The sequence below is a fragment of the Equus asinus genome, chromosome 3 (genome assembly GCF_041296235.1).
Source record: "Equus asinus isolate D_3611 breed Donkey chromosome 3, EquAss-T2T_v2, whole genome shotgun sequence".
NCBI lineage: Eukaryota > Metazoa > Chordata > Mammalia > Perissodactyla > Equidae > Equus > Equus asinus.
This window is the reverse complement of record NC_091792.1, coordinates 38,976,699-38,997,993: the sequence shown is the minus strand read 5'-3', so window position 1 is coordinate 38,997,993 and position 21,295 is coordinate 38,976,699. Positions and strand designations below refer to the sequence as shown.

The window sequence follows — 21,295 nt, the reverse complement described above, 5'->3', positions numbered from 1 at the left end:
TATTCACTATCCGGAAACCAGTATCACGTGACAGCAGCAAATTAGTAACTTGTGCTTCTGTCGCCTGTATATTGTCGCCAGATCTGATGGTTTATTTATTTAACTGATGAGTGGAGTCTTTCAGGCTCAGCGGAACAAGTACATATCTTTGTCATCATCTCGCTGGAGGTCAGCCCTGGCATATCTGGAATTTGTATATGCAGTATACCAGCTTTTCCCGTTGGGGGATCAATCCCTTGACATAGATATTATTGACCGAGTGTCAAGCATTATGAGTACAAAAAGGTGACTGAGAAACCCCAAGTGCTGTTAAGTCAGTGGAGATATTTCATAGTGTAAATTTATGACCTAACTAATGAATTAAGGCCATTAGATGGAAAGTGAAATATTTTCAGTTGCCTTGTGTCCTTGTGTTCTGTTTCTGTCCTTCTCCGTCCCCACAGCCCTTATATCATTGACTCAGGCGGGAGGAGGGGCCCTCTCATTCGCATGCTCAACCTCAGTGCTTCTTACGGGTTCCACACACAGTCTACACTCTAATTAATCGATTGTACTTTCTAGGATTGTGGAACATCCAAGAAACCCAAATTTAAAATTAAAAAAAAAAAAACTGATTCCTTGTTGCTTGTCAGTAAGGGTAGGAGGTTGGAAAAAGGTTTTCAGTGTGTTTCCTACCCTCTAACTCGTCCTCCAGTTGAGATTTAATCACGGTGGTTCCCACATCTTCTGAATACCAACGTAATAACACCAGACCCTCTCCAAACCTAATTTCGACCTGGAGTTACCTTTATCCAGACTTTGGGATAAACAGACACTGTAAGGATGATGGGCAGCCTTTGTGTCAGCTGTTTTAATGAACAGCCCGCAGGAGGTTTCACTGTACTGGAATCAGACCACAGCAAGTCATACCTGGTTAACTTGTGCTCAGTTGCTTTGGAATTCATGGGAATTGGCATGGAGGCTAAGTGGCAGTCTCCTTTTTATTATCTAAGAGCTTACAAAGAAATTAATAGCAAATGATAGCAATCAAGACTTAAACAGAAGGTGTTTTCACGTGGCATCACGCATTCCGGCTTTCATTTATACAGACTCACTGATGTGCTGTTTATAAGTCCTCCCTATCTATTGAAAACAAGTCCCCTAACGACCTCAGACAGACAGCGTTTCGTTAGTCTGGTTGCTGTATATGTTTAGAAATAGCAAAACCATATATTTTAAAAGAAACAGTGTGTAATTCAGTCTTGTCTTTCACTAATCTAGGCGCTCACCCCCCAACCCCCACCCTTGAATGTGAATTCATGACACCTTACGTGTTTGGTTGTCCCTTGGCCTTTTGTTTCGTGGGACCTTGGCAAATATGCCACGTCCTAGAAGTATAACTATAATGAATTCTGGGCCCTTCTGTGTCCAGAAAGCCATTGTGAGCCTGCAGGAGAGACCAGTCTGTGGAGATGTCCATGAGGATGGATAAAGACATGGTTGGTCATTGTGTTCTTTTAAAAAAAAATGCTCTTATAATTAAAAGGAATTTATATTTGCACAAAAACTCTCAGAAAAGTGGCTTTGTTAGCTGTTTTCTTTGAAGTAATCTTTAGGCTGATCTTTCAGTTGAAAATATTTAATTACCGGGTTTTTTTCCTTTTCCTCCTCATGGTTCATGAATTTTGCAGCCACCTCCTTTTTTTGACTAATTAAACTGAGCGGTTGTCTGTTGCTACAACTTCTGCCAAACAGCTGTTATTGTTGGGTGGTAAAATAAAGAAAACAACACTAGTCACAAAAATTTGTTATATGCTAAGATACAAGATAAGTAAATAAAATAGAGCCCAGTTGGCTCATTATTTTATTCCTGGTTGTGGGTTTAATTATTTAAGCCTACAAAATGAAGTGCTTTGATTCTGAATAACCATAAATGGATATGCTGACAGTGTGAAACGTACATTTCTTTTCTCTCCTTGTGGGGGTTGCTAGTCCTGTCACCCCTTCTGCACTGGCCGAGCTGCTCAACCTGCTGGACAGGAAAGCAATTTCTTCATCAGCAGCTAAACAGGTATGTCCACACTTCCTAAAGCTTCTCGCTGCTCTGCTATCTCGATGAATGTTTTATGTGAAATTCAAATGCCAGCATTAAGTGAATTTCATAATTGAAGTATTCAGTGCTTGTGGGTGCTATTTTAATACTGAAAGGTAGAAACATTTTATTTAGCAAAGGAAATAAAGCCAGTATGTGCAATGCAGGTAGTTTGCTTCTCATCTACTAGTGTTTGTCTTCGCCTGCAATGTTTCCCAAACATTTGCTTCTGTAAAGGGCTGGGGTCCAGCAGCTTGTGGGGGCTTCAGACTACATGCACCTCCCCTGTGCCCTGCAAGGCCCACAGTAGGCTGGGCCCTGCTCCCTGGCCCTCTGGTGCTCCCTCACGTCCTCTGCAGCCTCCCAGCCGGTACCAGGGGCTCGTCTGTCTTCCTCTCGTGGTAGCCCCCTGAAATTCAGTCTCCCAGTGGGGAGGGTGAGGTCAGACAGACTGCTTCCTCACACTTAGTAGACAAAATTTTACACACATGCCCAGTGTGTGAAACTCATCATCAGAGGTGGCCTTCTGCCTCATCTCTGCCTCCACCTGACAGTCTTAGGTGGGTGAAGATTCCTAGAATTCAGAAAACTCTACAAAGAAGTACTCAGAAAGATAAAGAACACCAACACAGCTGCCTGATCTCGACTTCAGATATCGCAGTTGTCAATGCCTCAGCCAGAAACTTAATGTTATTTTAATGATGCCTTTTACATTTAATATTAAATGCATTGACAGTAGTGGCAGGTTACAAAGCGAGGCTTTGGAAAAGCGTCTGCTTTTGGCTAATTATGAGGCACCGTGGAGCATACTCCGCTCTGTGCTGTGAAACTGGAGACAAGAACTAATAAAGGCTCTGTTTACCCACCACCCAGTGAGGCTGTCAACCACAGGGACCTCGCCACATTTAGGAAAGGGTTTTGGTTGCCTGGATGTCAGAGGAATACAAATGTTTATGACAATGCTCAGCAGTAGCAGAAAGATTAGATGGCCTGAGGGCAGAAAAACATGACATATATATATATATATATATAAGAGCAGATGAATTGTAGCATTTGAAGTGAAAGAGGAAAAAAATCTTCCCCTTCCCACTCATCTTGCCCCACCAAGAACAGGGGGAAAATACCTAGTGCAACAAATATAATAGGTTCAGTGGGAAGAAATGGAAAATGCTAGAAGATACTGACAACTGGGTTCAGATATAGACAGACACTTTTGGATTCTCTCAACTTCCAGTGTGTTTAAAGGAGGTGGGGTGAATCCTGGCTTCTGTGAGGCAGTCAAATAAAAATAAAAGTAAATGTTAAATGTGTGCTGCATAAGGGAATCTGCCTTATATATCATTGCCTTGAGGGGCTGCTTTTTTATTTTTCTACTTTGTTTTCTGTCTTTAAGAAAATCACTTACTGATTTTCTGGTGAAAAAGATGTTATCTATTCATTATAAAGAATTTAAGTAATGCAGAAAAATGTAAAGATTTTTGAATTCTACCACCTTGAATAACTACCATTAATATTGGGTGAACATCATCCCAGGCATCTTTCCACGCATATGTACCATTAGAAAGATGGATTGGGGCTGGCCCCGTGGCGCAGCGGTTAAGTGCTCACATTCCACTTTGCTGGCCCCGGGGTTCGCGGGTTCGGATCCCGGGTGCGGACATGGCACCGCTTGGCCAGCCATGCTGTGGTAGGCGTCCCACATATAAATTAGAGGAAGATGGGCACGGATGTTAGGGCCAGCCTTCCTCAGCAAAAAGAGGAGGACTGGCAGCAGTTAGCTCAGGGCTAATCTTCCTCAAAAAAAAAAGAAAGAAAGATGGTTTGATGGCATGGGCAGACATAAGGTTAGAGAAATACAGACTTTCGAAAATAAGAGGTTATGATATATTGTTTTTTAGTTTATGTTTTTATAAAGTGTACAGTTCATTCGTTTTCAGTATATTCACAAAGTTGTACAACCATCACCACCCTGTAATTCCTGGAAAACCAACCCCACATTCATTAGCAGTCACTCCCCATTAATCCCTCACCCTAGGCAACCGCTAATCTACTTTCTGTCTCTATGGATTTGCCTGTTCTGGACATTTAACATAAATGAAATCATACAATATGTGGCCTTTTGTGTCTGGCTTCTTTCACTTAACGTGATGTTTTCAAAGGCTATCTATGTTGTAGCATGTCAGTATTTCATTCCTTTTTATGGCTGAAGAATATTCCATTGTCTGTATATACTACTTTTTGTCTATCATTCATGAATAAATGGACATTTGAGTTGTTTCCAATTTGGGGCTATTATGAATAATGCTGCTTTGAACATTTCTGTACAAGTTTTTGTTAAAGCGATGATGTTTTCAGATTTCATGGGTATATACTTATAGGAATGGAATTTCTGGATCATGTGGTAATTGTATGTTTAACATTTTGAGTAGCTGCTGAACTGTTTTCTAGACTGAATGCATTTTACATTCCCATCAGCAATGTGTGAAGCTTCTAGTTTCTCCACATCCTCGCCGGCTCCTCTTATTGTCCGTCTTTCTGATTGCAGACATCCTAGTAGGAGTAAAGTGATGTCTCACTGTGGGTTTGACTTGCATTTCCCTAATGACTAATTACATTGAGCATTTTGTGTGTCTTATTTTTACAGTGTACTTTTTTAAAAAAGAAAAAATGTGTTACAATTAATTTTTACTGAATTTAACAGAAGACTCCAAGTAGACCTTGGGTTTAGAAACCCTGTGAGCCAGAGGGTGCTCAGGCAGAGCAGAAAGACTCTCTGCTTCTACTAGTTATTCGCGTTTCCTCTGACAGAACTGGAAGAGGTTCCGTTAGTGATGAGATGACCAGGAGACGAGGAAGAGAGTTCACCAAGAAACTGACTCCTCAGCATGACAGCTGTGCAGAAAGAGTCATCCTGTCCTGGGGACATTCTGCATTCTAAAGAATCTCCCACATTATGTCTAATTTATTATTAATCCGTCTCTCTCCACCTGTCTCTCCCTTACGTTATTTTCATCCTTTACACATTTCACTGCACCTTCCTCTGGGTGTTCCAACGTGCTTCTGAGATTTACAGACCTCATCCCTTCAGGACTCCAGGGGCCAGGGGAGTTAAGGGGTTGCTGCCATGAAGCAGCCCTATTTTTCAGAAGTGGAAAGAGAAACTCAAAGAGTATTTATCATGATGAGCCACATGCTGGTAACTGTAGACAAAAGCATCTGGATTCCTCTCACAGGATCCAGTTCCGTCTACTGAAGTAGCGGGTGCAGCCCGCATCTCCTCCCCTCACCCAGTACAGGGCCCCCCAGACCCCCAGCCGGTATCATCACAGCTCACCTGCAGCCAGCATCCCAGGATCCCAAGCCTCTTGAGACTCAGAGGCCCTGGGTGTTGTCCAGACTGCTGGCCAGCCAGAGCCACAGGGGAGATCGTGTGGGACGTGTATGTGTCTCCTTTGTGCAAACCTGAAACAGATTTGGATGATCCGCTGTCTCCCGAGGATTGTCCAGTTAGTGTCTCCAGGGGGACCAGGCCGAATTGGAATTCCACAGAGATGGATATCGAATTTTAACATGCAAGTGTGCCTTTTAACCAGTTTCCTCTTGTCTACTTTGTGGTCTGTTTTAAACAGAAATCCTCAAAAACCTTTTAATGTAGAAAATGTATGTCATGCAGTAAAACCGTTACAAATGATTTGATGTCTTTTTCTCCCTTTTAAGGGGTGTTTCAATTCTTTGCACATTTTACTATGCCCTGCTTCTCTTAGGGGCTTGGGTTGCTGTTTGTGCCTCTCTAGAAGAATGACTTTTCACAATACTTGCCTTTGACCAGAGGGGGCTCCCCGCTCTGTGACTGCGACAGCTCCCTCCCTGCCCTCTCCCCTAATAGCTCTTTCCTCCACACTCTGACCCCTGAAGCTCCAAGACAGGCAGGGACAGGCGAAGGGTCTGCCTGCTTTCCTTCCATCCTTCTTCCTTTCAGATACTTAAAAAACAGCTTTAGCTAGAGAAACAGTTGGGTCGTAGTTAAGAGGGTGTGTGAATTCAGTCCCCAGGGAACCGAAGGCTGAGTTTCTGCCCCGTGTGTCAGAGCTGGCTCTGGTGGTCGTTGTGTGACTGGGGCCTCCCAGCTTGCATGACTCCATGCTTTCGGTGGCCATTTATTAGCACGGATGACCAGCGCTGCACTAGGAATCCCTTGTTGTGTATGTTTGTCTTGGGTGGGCAGCAGCAGGGCCTGGGAGCTGCTCGCCTGGCCAGAAACAATTGCACTTCGATAGCACTTCCCAGGGTGGTGATTAAACACAGACAAAAGCTGAGGATTTATGCTGCAGCACGGGGCTGGCAACCACAGAGGCCATTATGTTTGCAGCAAGACGGCCCAGAGCCCTGCAGAGTCTGGCCTGGAGGCGGGCCGGCCCCCTTCAGTGGCTCTCACCCTGCTGGGCTCCAGCCAGGACTGCACAGTCTGTGTCTTAAATAGGAATGAGCAGAGGGTTGGACAGCTGGAGTCTACTGTGTCAACCCAGGGGGCTGGGGCTGGGCTGCAGTGACCACTTGACTAATTTGGGAAGTTAATAAGCTGATGTGTTCTAACTACAGGAGCAAAGGACACTCCAGCCACCGGGCTCCCATTTTTTCCTGGAGACCACTGATGTTTCTCTAATGTCCCTCCTTTGCGCCCTTACCCTGCCCCACTTTCTCAGGGAGCAGCCAGCCTCTCTGCATTTCAAAGCATCCCTTCTAGCTTTTCTCCTGCTTTTCCTTCCAAATGGTGTGGTTTGGCAGCGATCCCTGAGCTGCCTCACATCGCCTCTATTCTGGTTATTTTGGCTCAGGCAAATCCTACCAGGGGTTGAGCCTTTGGGGTCCCAGCCGTATTAGGTGCCAAGCAAGGCTGACCTCCTAGTCGGCCTGCTCAGGTCTGCTCTGTGCTTTCAGCCGCAGCTGCAGTAGCTGCCAGGAGAAATGACGTGGGCCTGGGAGTGCCCGCCACCCCCACCCCATGACCTACCAGGCAGGCCTGCCCCAGGCTGGGGCTGCCAGGAGCGCCCGTGTCTGCTGAGCTTTGCGCCTCGTTTTCCTGTAAAGAGATGCTGCGTAGCTTCTTTGTGAGTCCTTGCAGGTGATTTGAGATGTCCACTCTCTTCCTGAATGTGGGACATTGTCAGCTAGGAACCTTTTTAGGAGATTGTGCAGATGAACAAAATAAACACTGCTCAGTCTAAACACCCACCAGGAAGGAATCATTTAAATTACAGTAAATACATTTGATGGGTATTAGGTTTTTTTATTAATATGAGAAAGTACATCTGTAACAAGTGAGACAAAAGCAGGCCACAAGTTGTATATGTTATTACAACCCTGTTACAGAGCAGAAAGAAAAAGATGGGAAGGAAAACAACACCAAAATGCTGACATTGGTTATCTTGAGGGAATGAGAATACAGGTGATGTCTTATTATTTTTTCTGTATCTCTTTATTTTCTACAGTGAACGTGTATTAACTTTTATAATTAGAAACACTGTTTTAATAATTCTTAATTCAAGAAGAATAAATATTATCAGGGAAAGGGGGCCGAGAAACTCTTCAGACTTGCTTAGGGCAGCCCCTGAGTATAACAGACTGTTCTGTCCAATTCTTCTGCTGTCGACGCTCCATTAATAAGTTTGTTGAGGGCGGGGGAAGTTCTGACCTGCTTTCGTGCCCCTCTCTCCCAGTGCCTCACTCACTGACTCATTGTCGGGCTGAGTAAATCTTGGAAGGATTGAGTTGGAGACACGTATGTTCAGTATTTTTCTAAGAGCAGGGACAAGTTTCCCTAAGCAGCTGTGAGGGGTGCCCTGCAGGGGACCCACCAAAGACACCCCTCGGCCACAGTCACTGTGGGCGTCCTGACAGCTGAGCTGAAGGCGCACTCCCCTTCCTAGGCATATCAGTGTTTGTGGTTTGTTTTGATCCAGATTGGGGAAACTTTGGGCCCTGCTGAGACTCCAGGCATCCTCCCCTGCTTTTCCTTTGCTGCACGTGCTCATTATTGATGATCTCTTCTTCTGGGAGGAATGGCTCTTGGGGGGCCGGTTCTTCGCCAGAAGGGTCAAAGGGAGGGTTCCGCACTCAGTGCTACTACAGGCTAACAGGACCCCCGCCCCCACCCCGACACACACCCCACCGCTTACACTAGAACAAGAGGAATGAGGAAAACTACCCTAGGAAATGCCTTCTTGAAGAATGTTTTCCTTTTTCCAACTTTGATAAGTTTGGGGATTTGTTATTTTTTAAGTAGAAGAATACACACACCATTAACTGGTTAATTATCCGCGCCAGATTTGGGTCCAGCTCCACCTGTAGGGAATAATTGTGGTAGGCCAAGGGCCCCTGTGGATTATGATTTATGTTTTTAGTTATTTTAAACTTTGTGTCTTCATTATGGGGCCACTTTCCTTGCCCCCCTAAATCATGTTTCCTGGCGGACTGGGTTTTCTGGACGTCATCTAAGTGCAGTGGTTACCTCTGCAGCCTCTGTGGCCCCATCCTTCACCAAAACGTCACCCCAGTTAACTCATTCAGTGGACGTGAGACAGAACTGTCCCTGGCTCTCTGGACTCCTGTCAGCAGGGGCCCTGTGAGTAATCTACTCCCACCTGCCCCAGCCCCTCCCTGCCACGTGGTTTGAGTCAGCCAGTGGGGAGGACCCGCCGTCTCCACAGGCACGGTGTCCTCCTCTGTTCTGAAGGAGCAGCTCAGCGTGGCGAGACTCCAGGTGTCTGCACGCCCTCTAGAGTGGCTTCATTCCCGGATGTTTCCGGAGTGACAGGGCACCCTGTGGGCCAGGCCCACTCAGCTGGGAACTCATTGAATCTGCTTTTCCTGGCCCAGCTCCACTTGTCCCAGCACTAGCAAGTGGAGCTGGCAAAAGAGCTGACTCCTCGCTTCTCTGACCCCCTCTCCCTCCTCTGGCCTGCAGGTGTTCGAGGAACTGTGGAGGAATGAAGGGAAGACCCCAGCACAGATTGTTTCAGAAAAGAAGCTGGAACTGATGCAGGATCAAGAGGCACTGGAACAGCTCTGCCACGCCGTGATGGAGGGACATCCTCAAGTGGTAATTCTCACCCGCAGGGTGAAGAGGGTCTTCACATGCAGCGGGAGTGGGGTCCACCCTCCTGGCCAGCAGAGGGCCAGGGCAGCCTGCAGGGCCAGCCTGAGGACAAGAGCCAAGAGCCTCTCCACCGCGCCCTGTTGCAGCTCAGCGGTGCCTCCCAGTAATGGCTGGCCCAGGTTCACCAATAATGCACTGAATATTTTTGTCAGATTTTAGCTAAGGTTAAGAGATGATACGAGGTGAATATTGGAAAAATACAACTTTTCCTATAAGGAAAACCCACTCCTGGAGTTGAATCTCATGGAGTTTGTTTAAAGGGGTGTTGTCACGCTCACTAGATCAAGTTTTGACCTCCCAGCCATGTCGGCCTCTCCCAGGTTGGCATTTTGACGCTGGTGTAGCCAGCTCTGCTTTATAAGGAGGCCTCTAAATAACAACTCAGCAGGCGTGACTGCAGAGGGGAAAAAAGGTAGGGAAACACTTGAGCTTCATGCCTTTAAGAGGTGGGAAGAAAGGCAGAAAGGAAAATTACTTGTAAATTATGGGAGAAAATCCTTGACGGGAGCAAAGTAGAAAACCAAGTCATTTTGTGTTCTGAGCATAGAACCAAAGAGAAAAAGCTAAAACGAGTAGCATCCCTCTCTCCCCAAGTCTAATCATATTGTCTAGAGAGATTTTTCAGTGGGGGGAAAAAAACTGCTAGCCTCTTTTTCAGAATAATACCCACCCACTCACCCGTCAGCTTGCCGGGGACACTAACAGCTCTGTAGAGAGCTCTTGATAAGGAAAATGAGCTCACGCTGGGTCTGGGCAATCTCCATCTTCCGGCCTCATCTGTGGTGACTGATAAAGACACACTCTTAGTCCCGGGCAGGCTCGTTCTCAGCACTGAGTGCAGATACTCGCAGACGTTCTTGCCGATCAAGATGCTGCAGAGCAGGAGGTCGGAGCCGGTGGCCCTGACAGTCAGTGACTATTTGATAGGAATTCAGCGCCTCCTGCCTTTGTTGTCCCCGTCCTGCCCACCACAGTGCACCCCCCCACACACACATGCTCTGGGAGAGTTGCCATTTTGTGGATTTGTTTTCTGGTAAATGGAGCTTCTGGCAGGGAGTGGGGGGAGAAGGCAAGCCGTGCATTTCAGTGCCTGCCGAACACCCCCGGAGATTAGAGTGGTACCTCACTGATTAGACGAGATCATTCATCTCGGAGGACTGCAGAGGGGCCCCTCACAAGACTCTGAGAAGCTCTACGTCCTCATGTCCCTGTGGCACCCAGGAGGGGCGCACCCTCGTCTCTGCGCGCCAGCTTCTCTAGCTGAGGGCCATCACTCATGATACGTCACAGGCCTCCTCTTGTCCATTTTAATCAAAAGGCAGAGGAGCCAACATCGCCTTTGATGGGAGCCTAGAAACCTCCTCAGTTCGCCTCCCTCCCCTTTTTCCTTTTCTCATTTTATATCTAATACTAACAGGGAAAAAAAGACCAGAATTTAAGTTTCAGTAAACATAAAGCTTAATTTAGGATTTTTAGGTATGTCTCTTTATTTTCTCCTTTAAAACAATTTCTATCTTTAAAGGTAATGGATGTGAAGAAGGGAAACCCCAGAGCTATAAATAAACTGATTGGGTTGGTCCGAAAAGCGACTCTCAGCCGAGCAGACCCGACCGTGATAAAGGAGATACTGGAGAAGAAGCTGGCCTCGTGACATGTTTCGGGTCCCTCTGCCTGAGGGGGCCAGTGCAGCCATGGCCAAGAACCGAGCCTGGGAAACCTGACCGCTGTGTGCTTGAGGTGCTGCAGCTCCCAGTCCCTGGCCCGGGCAGAGCCGGGTGCCCCAACCGAGCCTGTGCCTTGGGATGCCCCCTCCACAGAAGACCAGCAGCCTGGCCCCTGTTTGCATCACTGACATCAAAATGGTTCCATGACAGCTGCAACAGCTAGCGGTTAAGAAATAGCACATTCTCGTGAATTAAAGGAGACCTACTGTTACCATTCTAAGAACACTTTTCATTCTGCAGTTCCTTCCGCAGATATTGCTGAGCATGTCCTAAGGGCTGGGCGTTGTTCTAGGTGCTGAGGATCAGCAGTGATCAAGAGAGACGTAATCTGGATGCAGTATTTCAGACCTAAAAATAGGTTAAGGAAGATGAAAACACAACAGAATGAATTAATTGACACAGCTAAAGACAGACTGTTGAGGGCAGTCTCCGGAGGGTGGGGAGGGAGGAGCTTATTAGTCTGAGGTATTAGCAGCATTCACCCATCCACGGAGTGAAAGTCCTGTTGCCCATTCGACTCCCTAGGGATCCCAGAAGGCAGAAATCTGAGAGATTTTTTTTTTTGTAAAAAAGACCACAGAAGTTTTCAAATAAATTTAATGAATAAAATATATACTGAAATATCACATAAAAATTAACTTACACTTCAAAGATTGTGCAGTTGACAACTCCCCCTTACCCTCAGGCCAAAAAAGATAAAAAGAAAAAAAAAGCTGTAACATTAAATTGATTTGTCTTGCCTGGAAAGAATAAGATTATAAACTAGTAAGTCAGAATCTTGACCTTTAACGGTAATCGTGGTGCAGGTGACGGTATCTCCATGAAGGCTGCGCTGCCTTCATCCCATTCTCATGACAATAATACTCTACTCTGTCTGTGTAACGCACTGGGGCACCCCCTTGTTCATGTTATGCCTCTGTTGCCTCTGACTCACAAAGCTCGAAGACCAGTTTTGCAAATGCTGTTTTTCAAAAGCACATGTTAAATAAACTGTGACATAAGTAAGAGAACAAAATCGTTGGAGGCCCTGATCGTACACTGGATTCTCTAGCCTCCTGAGACGAGTACAGGCATGTCCGTCGTGCATGGTGCCCAGTGGCAGCTGGGGAGCTGGAGAAAAGGGGACCTTCCCCACTTTTCCCCACCAGCAACTTAGCAATGAACGGTTCCTGAGTTGCAGACAATGCTCAAGACTTCCATATCTAGGAGTGAGGAAAGAAGCGTCCCTCTTACCCAACCAAAAAAGCAGGAGCAAAAAGGAAACCAGTTGTGCGGTTTATTTTAGACAAGCATGAAGAGGTAAGGATTAAACGAAATTATCTTTTTTTAAAATTTGAGACTTAGAATTGTAAGAGAATATGTTACATTACCCAGGAAGCCAGGTGCCCCTCATGCATTCTGTTGCAATACTGAAAACTAGTGGGCCTGAAAGTAAAGTATTTTCATTTAACCTCTTTTCGAGAGAAAGACCGAGTCAGTTCTCACTCCACAAGTCTCTGAATTACAAACGGGCAGAGGTGGTCTGAGACTGGAATCTGGCAGGATCATTACCTTGTAAGAAATAATGAGGTTCAGTTTTGTTTTACAAACTCTATTTTCACCAAAGGTCTGGCTTCTTTGTCATCAAACTTTACCAAAAGTACTTGAGGATCTTTCCAGACCATTTTAAATCAAGAGCTTACTTAAAGGGGGATTGTGGGGAGCAGCCAGATGAAGACAGTTTACCAAAACTATTATGTCAAGTGTGAACTGTATTACAGATTGATCATTTCCAGAGAAAAATGCCATCATTAAAACACTTGCCCTTTACAATGTTAATTGTCCAGCTCTCACAGTTGCCTGTGGTCTTGAATGCCCACTTGTGAAATCCTGAAAATCGGATTGTTATGTTGTTATAACTAACTGCTAATAGGAAAAAAGAAAAAAAAAAAAAAGCACAGCTCAGATATCTTACTTGGAACCTGACTAGATATTGGAAAGATATGTTTATATAACAGCCTAAGAAATTCACAGAGTATGGCTCTGCTCGGAAACGGGCCTCAATGAAACCAAGTTTTAAATACACGTTTGCATGAGTGTGAATTTAGTCTGGTTCTTTGTTTGCTATTCAGGGGGACATCTCATTAAAATGTATGAACTGGCACCATAGGTGAAGCCATTGCCATCTGTCATTGGAGTCCATATACCTGTAGTCTGGAGGGGAATGTGCTGGAAAACTGGCTCTTCCCCAGGTCCGCCTGAACCAGCTCTGCCTGGTCTGGCCCAAACCGTGTGTTCTGTTGCTTGAGGTGGAGGTCGGCTGGTTGGCTGGTTCAGGTGGGAGGCTAGGATGTCAGCCTCACTGCTCAGCATGCTACCTGGCACAGAGTACGTATTTAGTAAAAGTTCATTAAATTTCTAAAACAAAATTAATGGACAGCCTTTTGTGGGGCCCCTGTGTATGAAAGGTTGGAGGTGCCAACTACTAGGCTTTTAAATTCTGGATAGCCAGGTCTTGGAAGGAGCTCCTTGACTCTCTCCAGACTTAAACATCAAAGTTTTAATGAACTTCTGTTCCTGTCTTTCAAGGTGTAGACAGCCCAGGAAAAAGAAAGAACTTAGATCATTATTTAGACCAAGTTAAGGATACTGTAGCTGTTCCCCACACACGTACACTTCTTTGTAATTATTGCTAATCTGGAAGAAGGCTATGAAATTTTTGAAAGTACACACCCTCCTAGAGCTTTGAGTTAGCTGGTTAATTGAATATGTAGCTTATGGCCATGACCCACAATTTACATTGTATTTTTCATTTCCATTGAATTAGCTGCATCATTTGAAGGATTCTACATGGTAACTTTTTGCAAAAAAACCACTAAATCTATCTGAAAGGCCATGTTATTTACCCATTACCAAAGGCAGCATGGAAATGGCTGCCATGCTTCTTCAACAGATTTCAGACAAATGCATTCACAGATTATTTGTGAACAGAGCTGACCCTCGATTTGTGAGATGGAAAGCATCTGAGTGAAATCCTCTCTTGCTGCCTCCCTTAGTCAAACAACTTAGCAAAAAATCATTTAAATAAGATCGTCAACACCAAATTCCCTCTTTTCAAATATCTCCTGGGCAAAAGGACCCTTGTTATAGGTGGGCCTTTTGTACACATACGCCAATAAAAAGTCAGCTGACACGCTAAAAAGCACAGAGCCTCTGCAGCCTCAGCTCCATGAAATTTATAATCCGGCCTAAGAGCTCCCATCACCCTTGTCAGGATCTGAAATGACATAGTAAATCTGAGTTCCCCAAAAGATCCCTGCAACACATATTGAACCCGTGCTGACAGAACGCACTGGCAGCCTTGTTACTTGTGTGGGTGACAGTGAGTTAGGTTTACTCACATGTTGTAAGACAGGAACAAAATTCAGAATGACTCAACAGGATAGGGTCAGTCCCAGAGAAAAATCATCACCCATTTTAGGATTCTGAGTGCAGAGGCCAAAGAAGTGAAGGCTTCCCCCTCCCTTGTCTCTGTCCTTGTCCCTACAGAACCTTACCAAAAATCTTCCACTAAAGCCCTGTTTATCCAGCTAATGAGCTACCAGGATAATCTGTCCTCCAAAACAAGTAATGGCCTAATAAATGCCTGAACGTAGGGAGGATTTACAGAGGCAAAATTATCCCAAAAACAATTCTTGGTCTTCGAGAGCTCTTTCTAAAGCGTTAGGTTTATGATGGTCATTCAAAAATAAAAAAAAAAGAGTCAACTCCATTTTCTTAAAATGTTTCTGCAATGATGTGATTTAAGAATGGAGTGTAAACTGTTTGGACAGTTTTCTGTTTGAAGCTGTTATTTGATGGAGAATTAGTGTCGTGTGATTTATAGACTGATGGTTGAAGCAAGAAGGGGCCTGAGAATATCTTCTTAATGACTTAAAGCTGATGCGGCCTCGGCTACCAGAGGATGCTGTTTCCAGGAAGAGCTAACACTGCAATGCTGGCTGAGATTCGCAGCAAGCCACAAATTACACTGGCCGGGGCCAGTGACTTGAAGTAGCATGTGCAATAATAGCTGTCCTGCAATAAAGTGTTTCATAAAAATGGCAAGCATGACAGCCATTTCAGTAAATATAGGGCTGGTAATTAGCAATTAAATTGAACTGCCCTTAAATGAGAACTGGAGAATATGCTGCAGATACCTAACATTCACACCAGTGACACATCCCACCTGTGCCGGGACAGCTCCTCCCTCAAGAAAGCAGCCTAGACACACTGATCCAGATTCCAAATGGGCGGCCCATCCACAACCCCACACCTCTAAACAGATCTGGAAACCAACCCACATGCCCACTGCAACCAAGCTGATTTAGAGATGGCAAAAACAACTTTCAACCCTGAGTACCACTGGCTGCCCAAATTGAAGAAGCAACCCAAATATTCACATAACCTGATTCTAGATGCTATTCATAAGAGGATGCTCTCCTGACAACACCCTGGCCCCTTGATGTCTTAACGGATTGAAAATCAACAACTACATCTGACCTACATAAAAGCCACTTGCTAAGGAAAAGGTACTCCCGAGGGCCCGTAAAAGAACAAAATGTGCCCTCCCTACACGTGGCAGAGACATCAGTTCCAACCCCAGCACATCAAAGTATTTTCCAAAATAATCCCAAGTAAAATGGGGACAATTTCATAATTCCTCCAAATACCCGGGAGAGGAAGTATCTACTGATAAAGAAAATCACATCTCTAATTGGTACTCCAGCATCCTCATTTCATGGCTGGGATTTTGTATTTTACCCCATGAAATGGTATGAAAGCTAAACTCAACCTGGAATTTCTTTGTTTAAAATTTTAAAGACATCTACTTGGCTATTTCCAAAAATCAATTTTAAATATCCCAGTGATCTCATCTACTTTGAACCACAGAATTCACTCCATCTGGAACTTTACCTCAGACCCTGAATTATGAATGGAGGTTAATGTTGTGATGTTCCAGGAACCCTTGACTCGCCTTCACTGCCTGGGACCATTATTAGGCTAGACACAGTGACGCCAGCCTCAGGGGCTGCACCAAAGCGTTTGTGTCCACTGTGTCCTCCAACAAGTAGCAGAGCATCTGACGTGGGAGCCTGTCACATAGAAGAGTGTCCATACTCTGGGACCATATTTTGAAGCATGCCAAATATTTTTAAATTTTTTCCCCCAAACTCCTTACAAAAAAGATATTTCTATGGGCCTCACCTATTACTTTGTGACTGGAATACTCTACTTCATTACTATGATTTGTTCCCACCAAGGAGTTCCCATGGTCACCCACCTGCTGTACAGAATCATCATATCTGCCTAGATCAACGTTCCTCCCCCCGCTCTCCTTAGCATTTGCTCTTCTCCTCAGGTTTCTGCTGTTTTTCCTCTGGCAAGTCCATGCCATTCCCTGAATGAACAACCCTTACCTAGCCCACCTGGCTGTTGCACTCAAAAACATGGTTTTTCTGGTTCTATATAATGTGCTTCCAGGTTAATTTTCTGACTTCATTTTGAAAAACGCTGCACACGGTACTAGGGAGGAGGGTGGCAATGGATTCAGAAACATGCACCAGCTTCCAGTTCCAAATGGAGAGGGTTATCATGTGAGTTTGCCACCAGCACCCCACTGTGGGAGTTAATTCTCCTGCCTCTCACTCCAGACTCTGGCCATGTCTGTCCTCCTTTAAAGTAAGTCTACTTAAGTACCTATTAAAAAAAATACTGAGAGGCACGACATCGGTCTCCTTCCCAAAGGGCCCCTCCCACAAAGGGGACTGTGGTGCTCTACAATAAAGCAGCATGGACTCAAGAAGAACTGACACCGTTACCACATAACGGAGAGAAATGTAAATCAAACCCAAAACCTAAAGAATACAGTTTCCAGATGTGACTTTAGCATTTTATATACTAGGTAAGTCCAAACTGGGAGATAAATACTAGTGCAAAACAAAATCAGAGGATAATAAATTACAGCTTAAATTCCATCTTTCTCTTCTCTACCTTCACAACCTTCTTTCCCAGTGGAGACTAGTGCGTCACACAAGCAGGCCAGTCTGCTGGGTCCCATACATTCTGGCCGCTGCACCCCAGGTGGGCAAACCATTTTTCAAGACGAATTTGAAGTCAGAAATGTATGCCAAATCGGTATTTTTGGTTTCTGGCTTAGACTCAGAAACACTGCAAGGCTGGCTCCTAGGAGCCACTCAGGCCAGGCCAGAGCTCCTGGGGTCTTCAGTCCACCGGCCAGCTCTCTCTCTCTCTTAATACAAAGCTGCTTCAAGATCCCTGAGCCCCAAAAGGGCGGCCTCCGCTCAGGAGAGTCTCAGACATGATCCTTCCTCTCCCCTCCTGTACAAGGGGCCTGATTAAAATGAAACCAGTGCTCCAGAAGCACAACCTCCAGACCCGGGGGTCAGCAGAGGTGCCCACCAAGAGAACAGAGAGAGCTGGGCTTCCCATGTCCCTCCCAAGAGGGAGGCTTATCCTCATTACATGCTTCTCACCTGCCCAAAATAGAGGGGGGTGGACTGAATATCCATAAATATCAGTTATTTATGGTCTCATTTTTAGCCCACAACTATTCTGTGCGTTTCCCCCTCTTGGTTTGTTGTAAGGAGACTGTGACTCTAAGTATAATTATGCCTCTTGGTGCAGGCTGGAAAGCAGCAGAGAGGCGCCACTACATCATGTTGGGGCTCCTAATGAACCCCATTACTCAGAAGGCAGCATCTCCGCGCGCACTGAGACACCAGCAGGCACGTGGCTTTGCGGGGGTCCCCCATGACCTGTGCACACTGACATTCCCGCTCCCAAAGCGGCTGCACAGTTTCTCTTTCTCTACAAAGTGCAATATATTAGAAAAAGGAAACAGAATTTAAAAGAATTACCAATGTTTTTACAGGTTGCATTTAGTTTACCTTTATCCTTTTGCCCCATTCCATACGCCCCCCCCCCAAAAAAGAGCCCACTGTGAAAGAGCTTCACAGATTAGTCTGTTTTTCATAAAACACTTAAAAAAATTAATGATGGTTGTCTCTTCCATGAGTATGTGATACCATGCTTTCTCCATCTGATCAATAAGCTCCTAAAAACCAAAGTCACAGTTTGCATAGGTATATTTCATTTTGTGCAAATCTTACTAAAATAAGGCTATTTTCAGTGTTTAGGTAGTGACATACTGATTAAAGAAAGCTCTCAAGCAATAGGAAAATCTCCCTGCATCCCCAAGCCTCTCCCAGGCGGACAGCGAGACCAGTGGTCTGCCTGCACTGTAAGGCAACACACATCGGGCCGAGTACAGTCTTGGAAGTAAAATGCAAAGGACATATGATATGTGCTTGTGTGATGGAGGCAAGACGGGCTCCATCTTTATTCTTCCCTTTTATAAAATGGAAGCGGAAATGCAGAAGGCCACAGGGGTGGATGTACATTCTTCATGTGCTGTTGAAGAGCCAGCCTTTGGACATGGGCACTTCCAGAAATCACCGAACCCCAATATTCGCTTGGTGTGATCCACGCTGCAAGATGAGTAAACTCAAAGGGATGGGAGAATCACAACCAGAAAATCTGAGGAAGAAAAATTGAGCAAAGAAACCTGCCAAAGGAGCACCCAGCTTACAAGACTTACATTCTATGTAACATAAGGTGGAAAGACCCGGCTAGAGAGAGAGGAGGTACATGGAAAATCCCCTCCCACAAATCAAGTATTGTCAGGAAATATCAAAGTAGAAATTTTTGTAAGCAGCTCTGCATTGAACATTCAGTCAAGACACTAAAACCTTAAAAAATAAGAACCTCTATTCAAAAAAAAAAAAAAGAGCTAACAATAGGAGTCCTCAAAGTCCCCCAGGATCTTGTAGCACAGAATGGAGTGTTCCTGGGCCAAGGCAGCCAGTTCCTTCAGGAACTCTGGGAAGAGGGCAGCGGCCAGCATAGTGTTCCTCACCGGCAGCGGCAGGCTGGGGGGCACCCCGGCCACCTTGGCTCTGTTCGTCAGGAAGGGCTGAAGCACTCTTGGGGGACCATCCAAAAGGTTCTTGCCACTTCCTGTCCTGGAAGCATCCTGAGTGGGATCTGAAACCAGAAAGCAGACTGTCACGGTGACCCTCCATAGCCTTTTACGTCCACCGTCTTAAGTGAAGTGTGCGTGCCTGGGGGATGGGAGCTGGTGGAGAGGGTCCGGTCGTGGGTTCAGCTCCTGCAGCTGACTGAAGTCTGAGGACACGGCCCTTGAGCACGACCTCATCCACTCTGTGGCACACACATCTGCCCAAGAGGTAGCCTCCACAAAGGGCATGTGAAAGGACTTTTATCCCAAGTCCCGGATAAGCAACGTTGAGCAGATATTGTGGCAAGAATATCGGTTTATCAAGAACCCTCCATGCCCAGGACCTGGCGGGGGAAAATGAAAAAGGCAATCTCTGCCATGACATCAACCACTGAGCTCACGGCAGTGGTTATCTCTCCAGCCTCCCGGTGTTGGGGACCATCCTACCCTTTGCCAGTTAAGCCCTGATCACACAGCAGAGCTGCAGGAGGCAGGCTGGGTGAAACAAGCCACTCTCTGCAGCTCGTGCTTCGGCCTCTGGGGCTCCTCAGAGACCCCCAGCTCCTTCTGGCCGGCACCTCTGGCCTTTTGTGGAGAAGAGAATGGAAGAAGCCTTTTAAAGGCTGGAAATAATGGAGAGGAAGTTGGGTGCTGGTAAGAACAGACTTGGAACTTCCTGCAACTGTGGGCATCTGGTGACAGCAAGTGGCTTGGAAGCATCCATTTCAGGGAGGTTTCCAGGGTTTCTGCTCTCAGTCCCAATAACACAGGTCTAAGATGATATGAGCCCAAACTTTAACACATTCAAGTGATTTGCATTTTCATTTCAAATCAGCTTTACTAATTAAAACGGCTCAACTTTCCCAACTATTTAATTCCTGAACATCTCCAGCCTTCATACATTTATAGGAATTATTTATGCCTTCTTCTGTCCCCTTCTCAAACAGTCTCATTACTCCTTATAAATCATTATATTCAAGCTCTTCATTATTTTGGCTGCTTTTTAGAATTCAGTCCCATTTTTCAACACTCTTCTCAGAGTGTCGCTTAACTACAGTACTAAAAATTCTTGACATTTATAGTACTTTCCACATCTCACTACTATAGTCTTTAGTGTTAAAAAAAAAAATCCTCTGCTTTACTGCTTTAAATATCTTTTTAGATTAAAGCTTATCACAGTTCGTGCCACAAAGAACTGAAGAAGTTGTTGAGAGTCTGTCTACTGCTATCTTTCAGCAGGAACTCACGACATGTCCTGACAACAGAGTAAGGACAAATGTTGACATCACTGAGGTACACAGCCAACCTTGGAGACCACCCTAAGCACCCCCACCCTGGCCGTCCACACTGCAGCTCTCCAAAGGGCCCAGCGAAGCTCACGAAGGAAGCTGGCCTGGATACCAGTGGACAATGGGACACTCACGGGCTCTAAGCCAAGACCAAGACCTGTATTGTTCATGCTGGTTCCCCCACCTGGAATTCCCATCCCCGTTTCTGCACACCTAAATCTTACTAGCCTCAAGAGGCACCAGTACAGTGGTTAGGAGCACAGACTCTGCCACTTACTGGCTGAGTGACATTGGGCAAGTTGCTTTATCTCTCTGCACTTTAATGTTCTCATCCGTCAGAAGCTCACAGAGTCACTGTAAGGATTAAATGAGTCAACAGGTATAACGTACACAGGGACCTCTTGCTAACTGTCAGCCATCACATTATCATCAAGTCAGTTGCTACTGACTTCACAAAGCACTTCCTGTTTCCTGCCCCTGGAAGTAATTCCCTGTTCTAGCCTCCCACCCCACTTGATTTATCAACCAAGGCCTGCATTGCCCTTTAGCTTTGCGTTGTTGTTTATGGTTTTTCTCCTCCACTAGACTTTGAGATTTCTGAGGGCTGAGCCCCTATCTGATAATGTGTCCTTCGTGGCCCCTAACACACTTCCTTATTCATAGTGGAAGCCAATAAATATGTGCTGAATGAATGAGGGAAGGAACTGACCAACATCAGGTCTTCCCTACAGCTGATTTTCCTGGAACTGGTTCATATTCCTCATCTCCATCTTTTTCTTTCAAATTCACTCTTTCTCTTCTCCCCCAAGACAGGTATCTGTGGCTCATTTACGTAGCTTTATCCCTGAATTTAAAAAGTGTCATCACTAAGGCTCATCTACCCAGGATGAATCCGAGAACCAAAATTCATTCTAATGAAGGCAGGAGAGCACCAAGGAGAGAGACTGAAAACTAGCAGGAAATCCTTACAGTGCTTCCGTCCTATCATCACGGGCT

At 45.5% G+C, this 21,295-nt stretch overlaps 2 protein-coding genes across 11 annotated transcripts in view; one reads left to right on the top strand and one right to left on the bottom strand.

Annotated features, from left to right (window-relative positions):
- The window catches only part of GATB (glutamyl-tRNA amidotransferase subunit B), a 76,367-nt gene extending 63,334 nt beyond the window's left edge, over positions 1-13,033 (top strand). For 2 of the 3 annotated variants that reach the window (XM_014853554.3, XM_070504909.1), the window contains 3 exons: positions 1,972-2,050; positions 9,036-9,170; positions 10,750-13,033. In XM_014853554.3, coding sequence (XP_014709040.3) covers positions 1,972-2,050; positions 9,036-9,170; positions 10,750-10,878 — 343 coding nt within the window. In that variant the 3' untranslated portion in view covers positions 10,879-13,033. Of the gene's footprint in view, positions 1-1,971; positions 2,051-4,879; positions 5,798-9,035; positions 9,171-10,749 lie in introns of those variants that run through there. The other variant, XM_044767113.2, reaches the window with a different exon arrangement.
- FHIP1A (FHF complex subunit HOOK interacting protein 1A) overlaps positions 11,164-21,295 on the bottom strand; it is a 222,239-nt gene continuing 212,107 nt past the window's right edge. For 7 of the 8 annotated variants that reach the window (XR_011501961.1, XM_070504906.1, XM_044767109.2 and 4 more), the window contains one exon: positions 18,291-19,036. Coding sequence is in view for 7 of the 8 variants with exons in the window: in XM_070504906.1 (XP_070361007.1) it covers positions 18,783-19,036 (254 nt within the window). In the remaining variant the exon portion in view is untranslated. Of the gene's footprint in view, positions 11,300-18,290; positions 19,037-21,295 lie in introns of those variants that run through there. The other variant, XM_044767112.2, reaches the window with a different exon arrangement.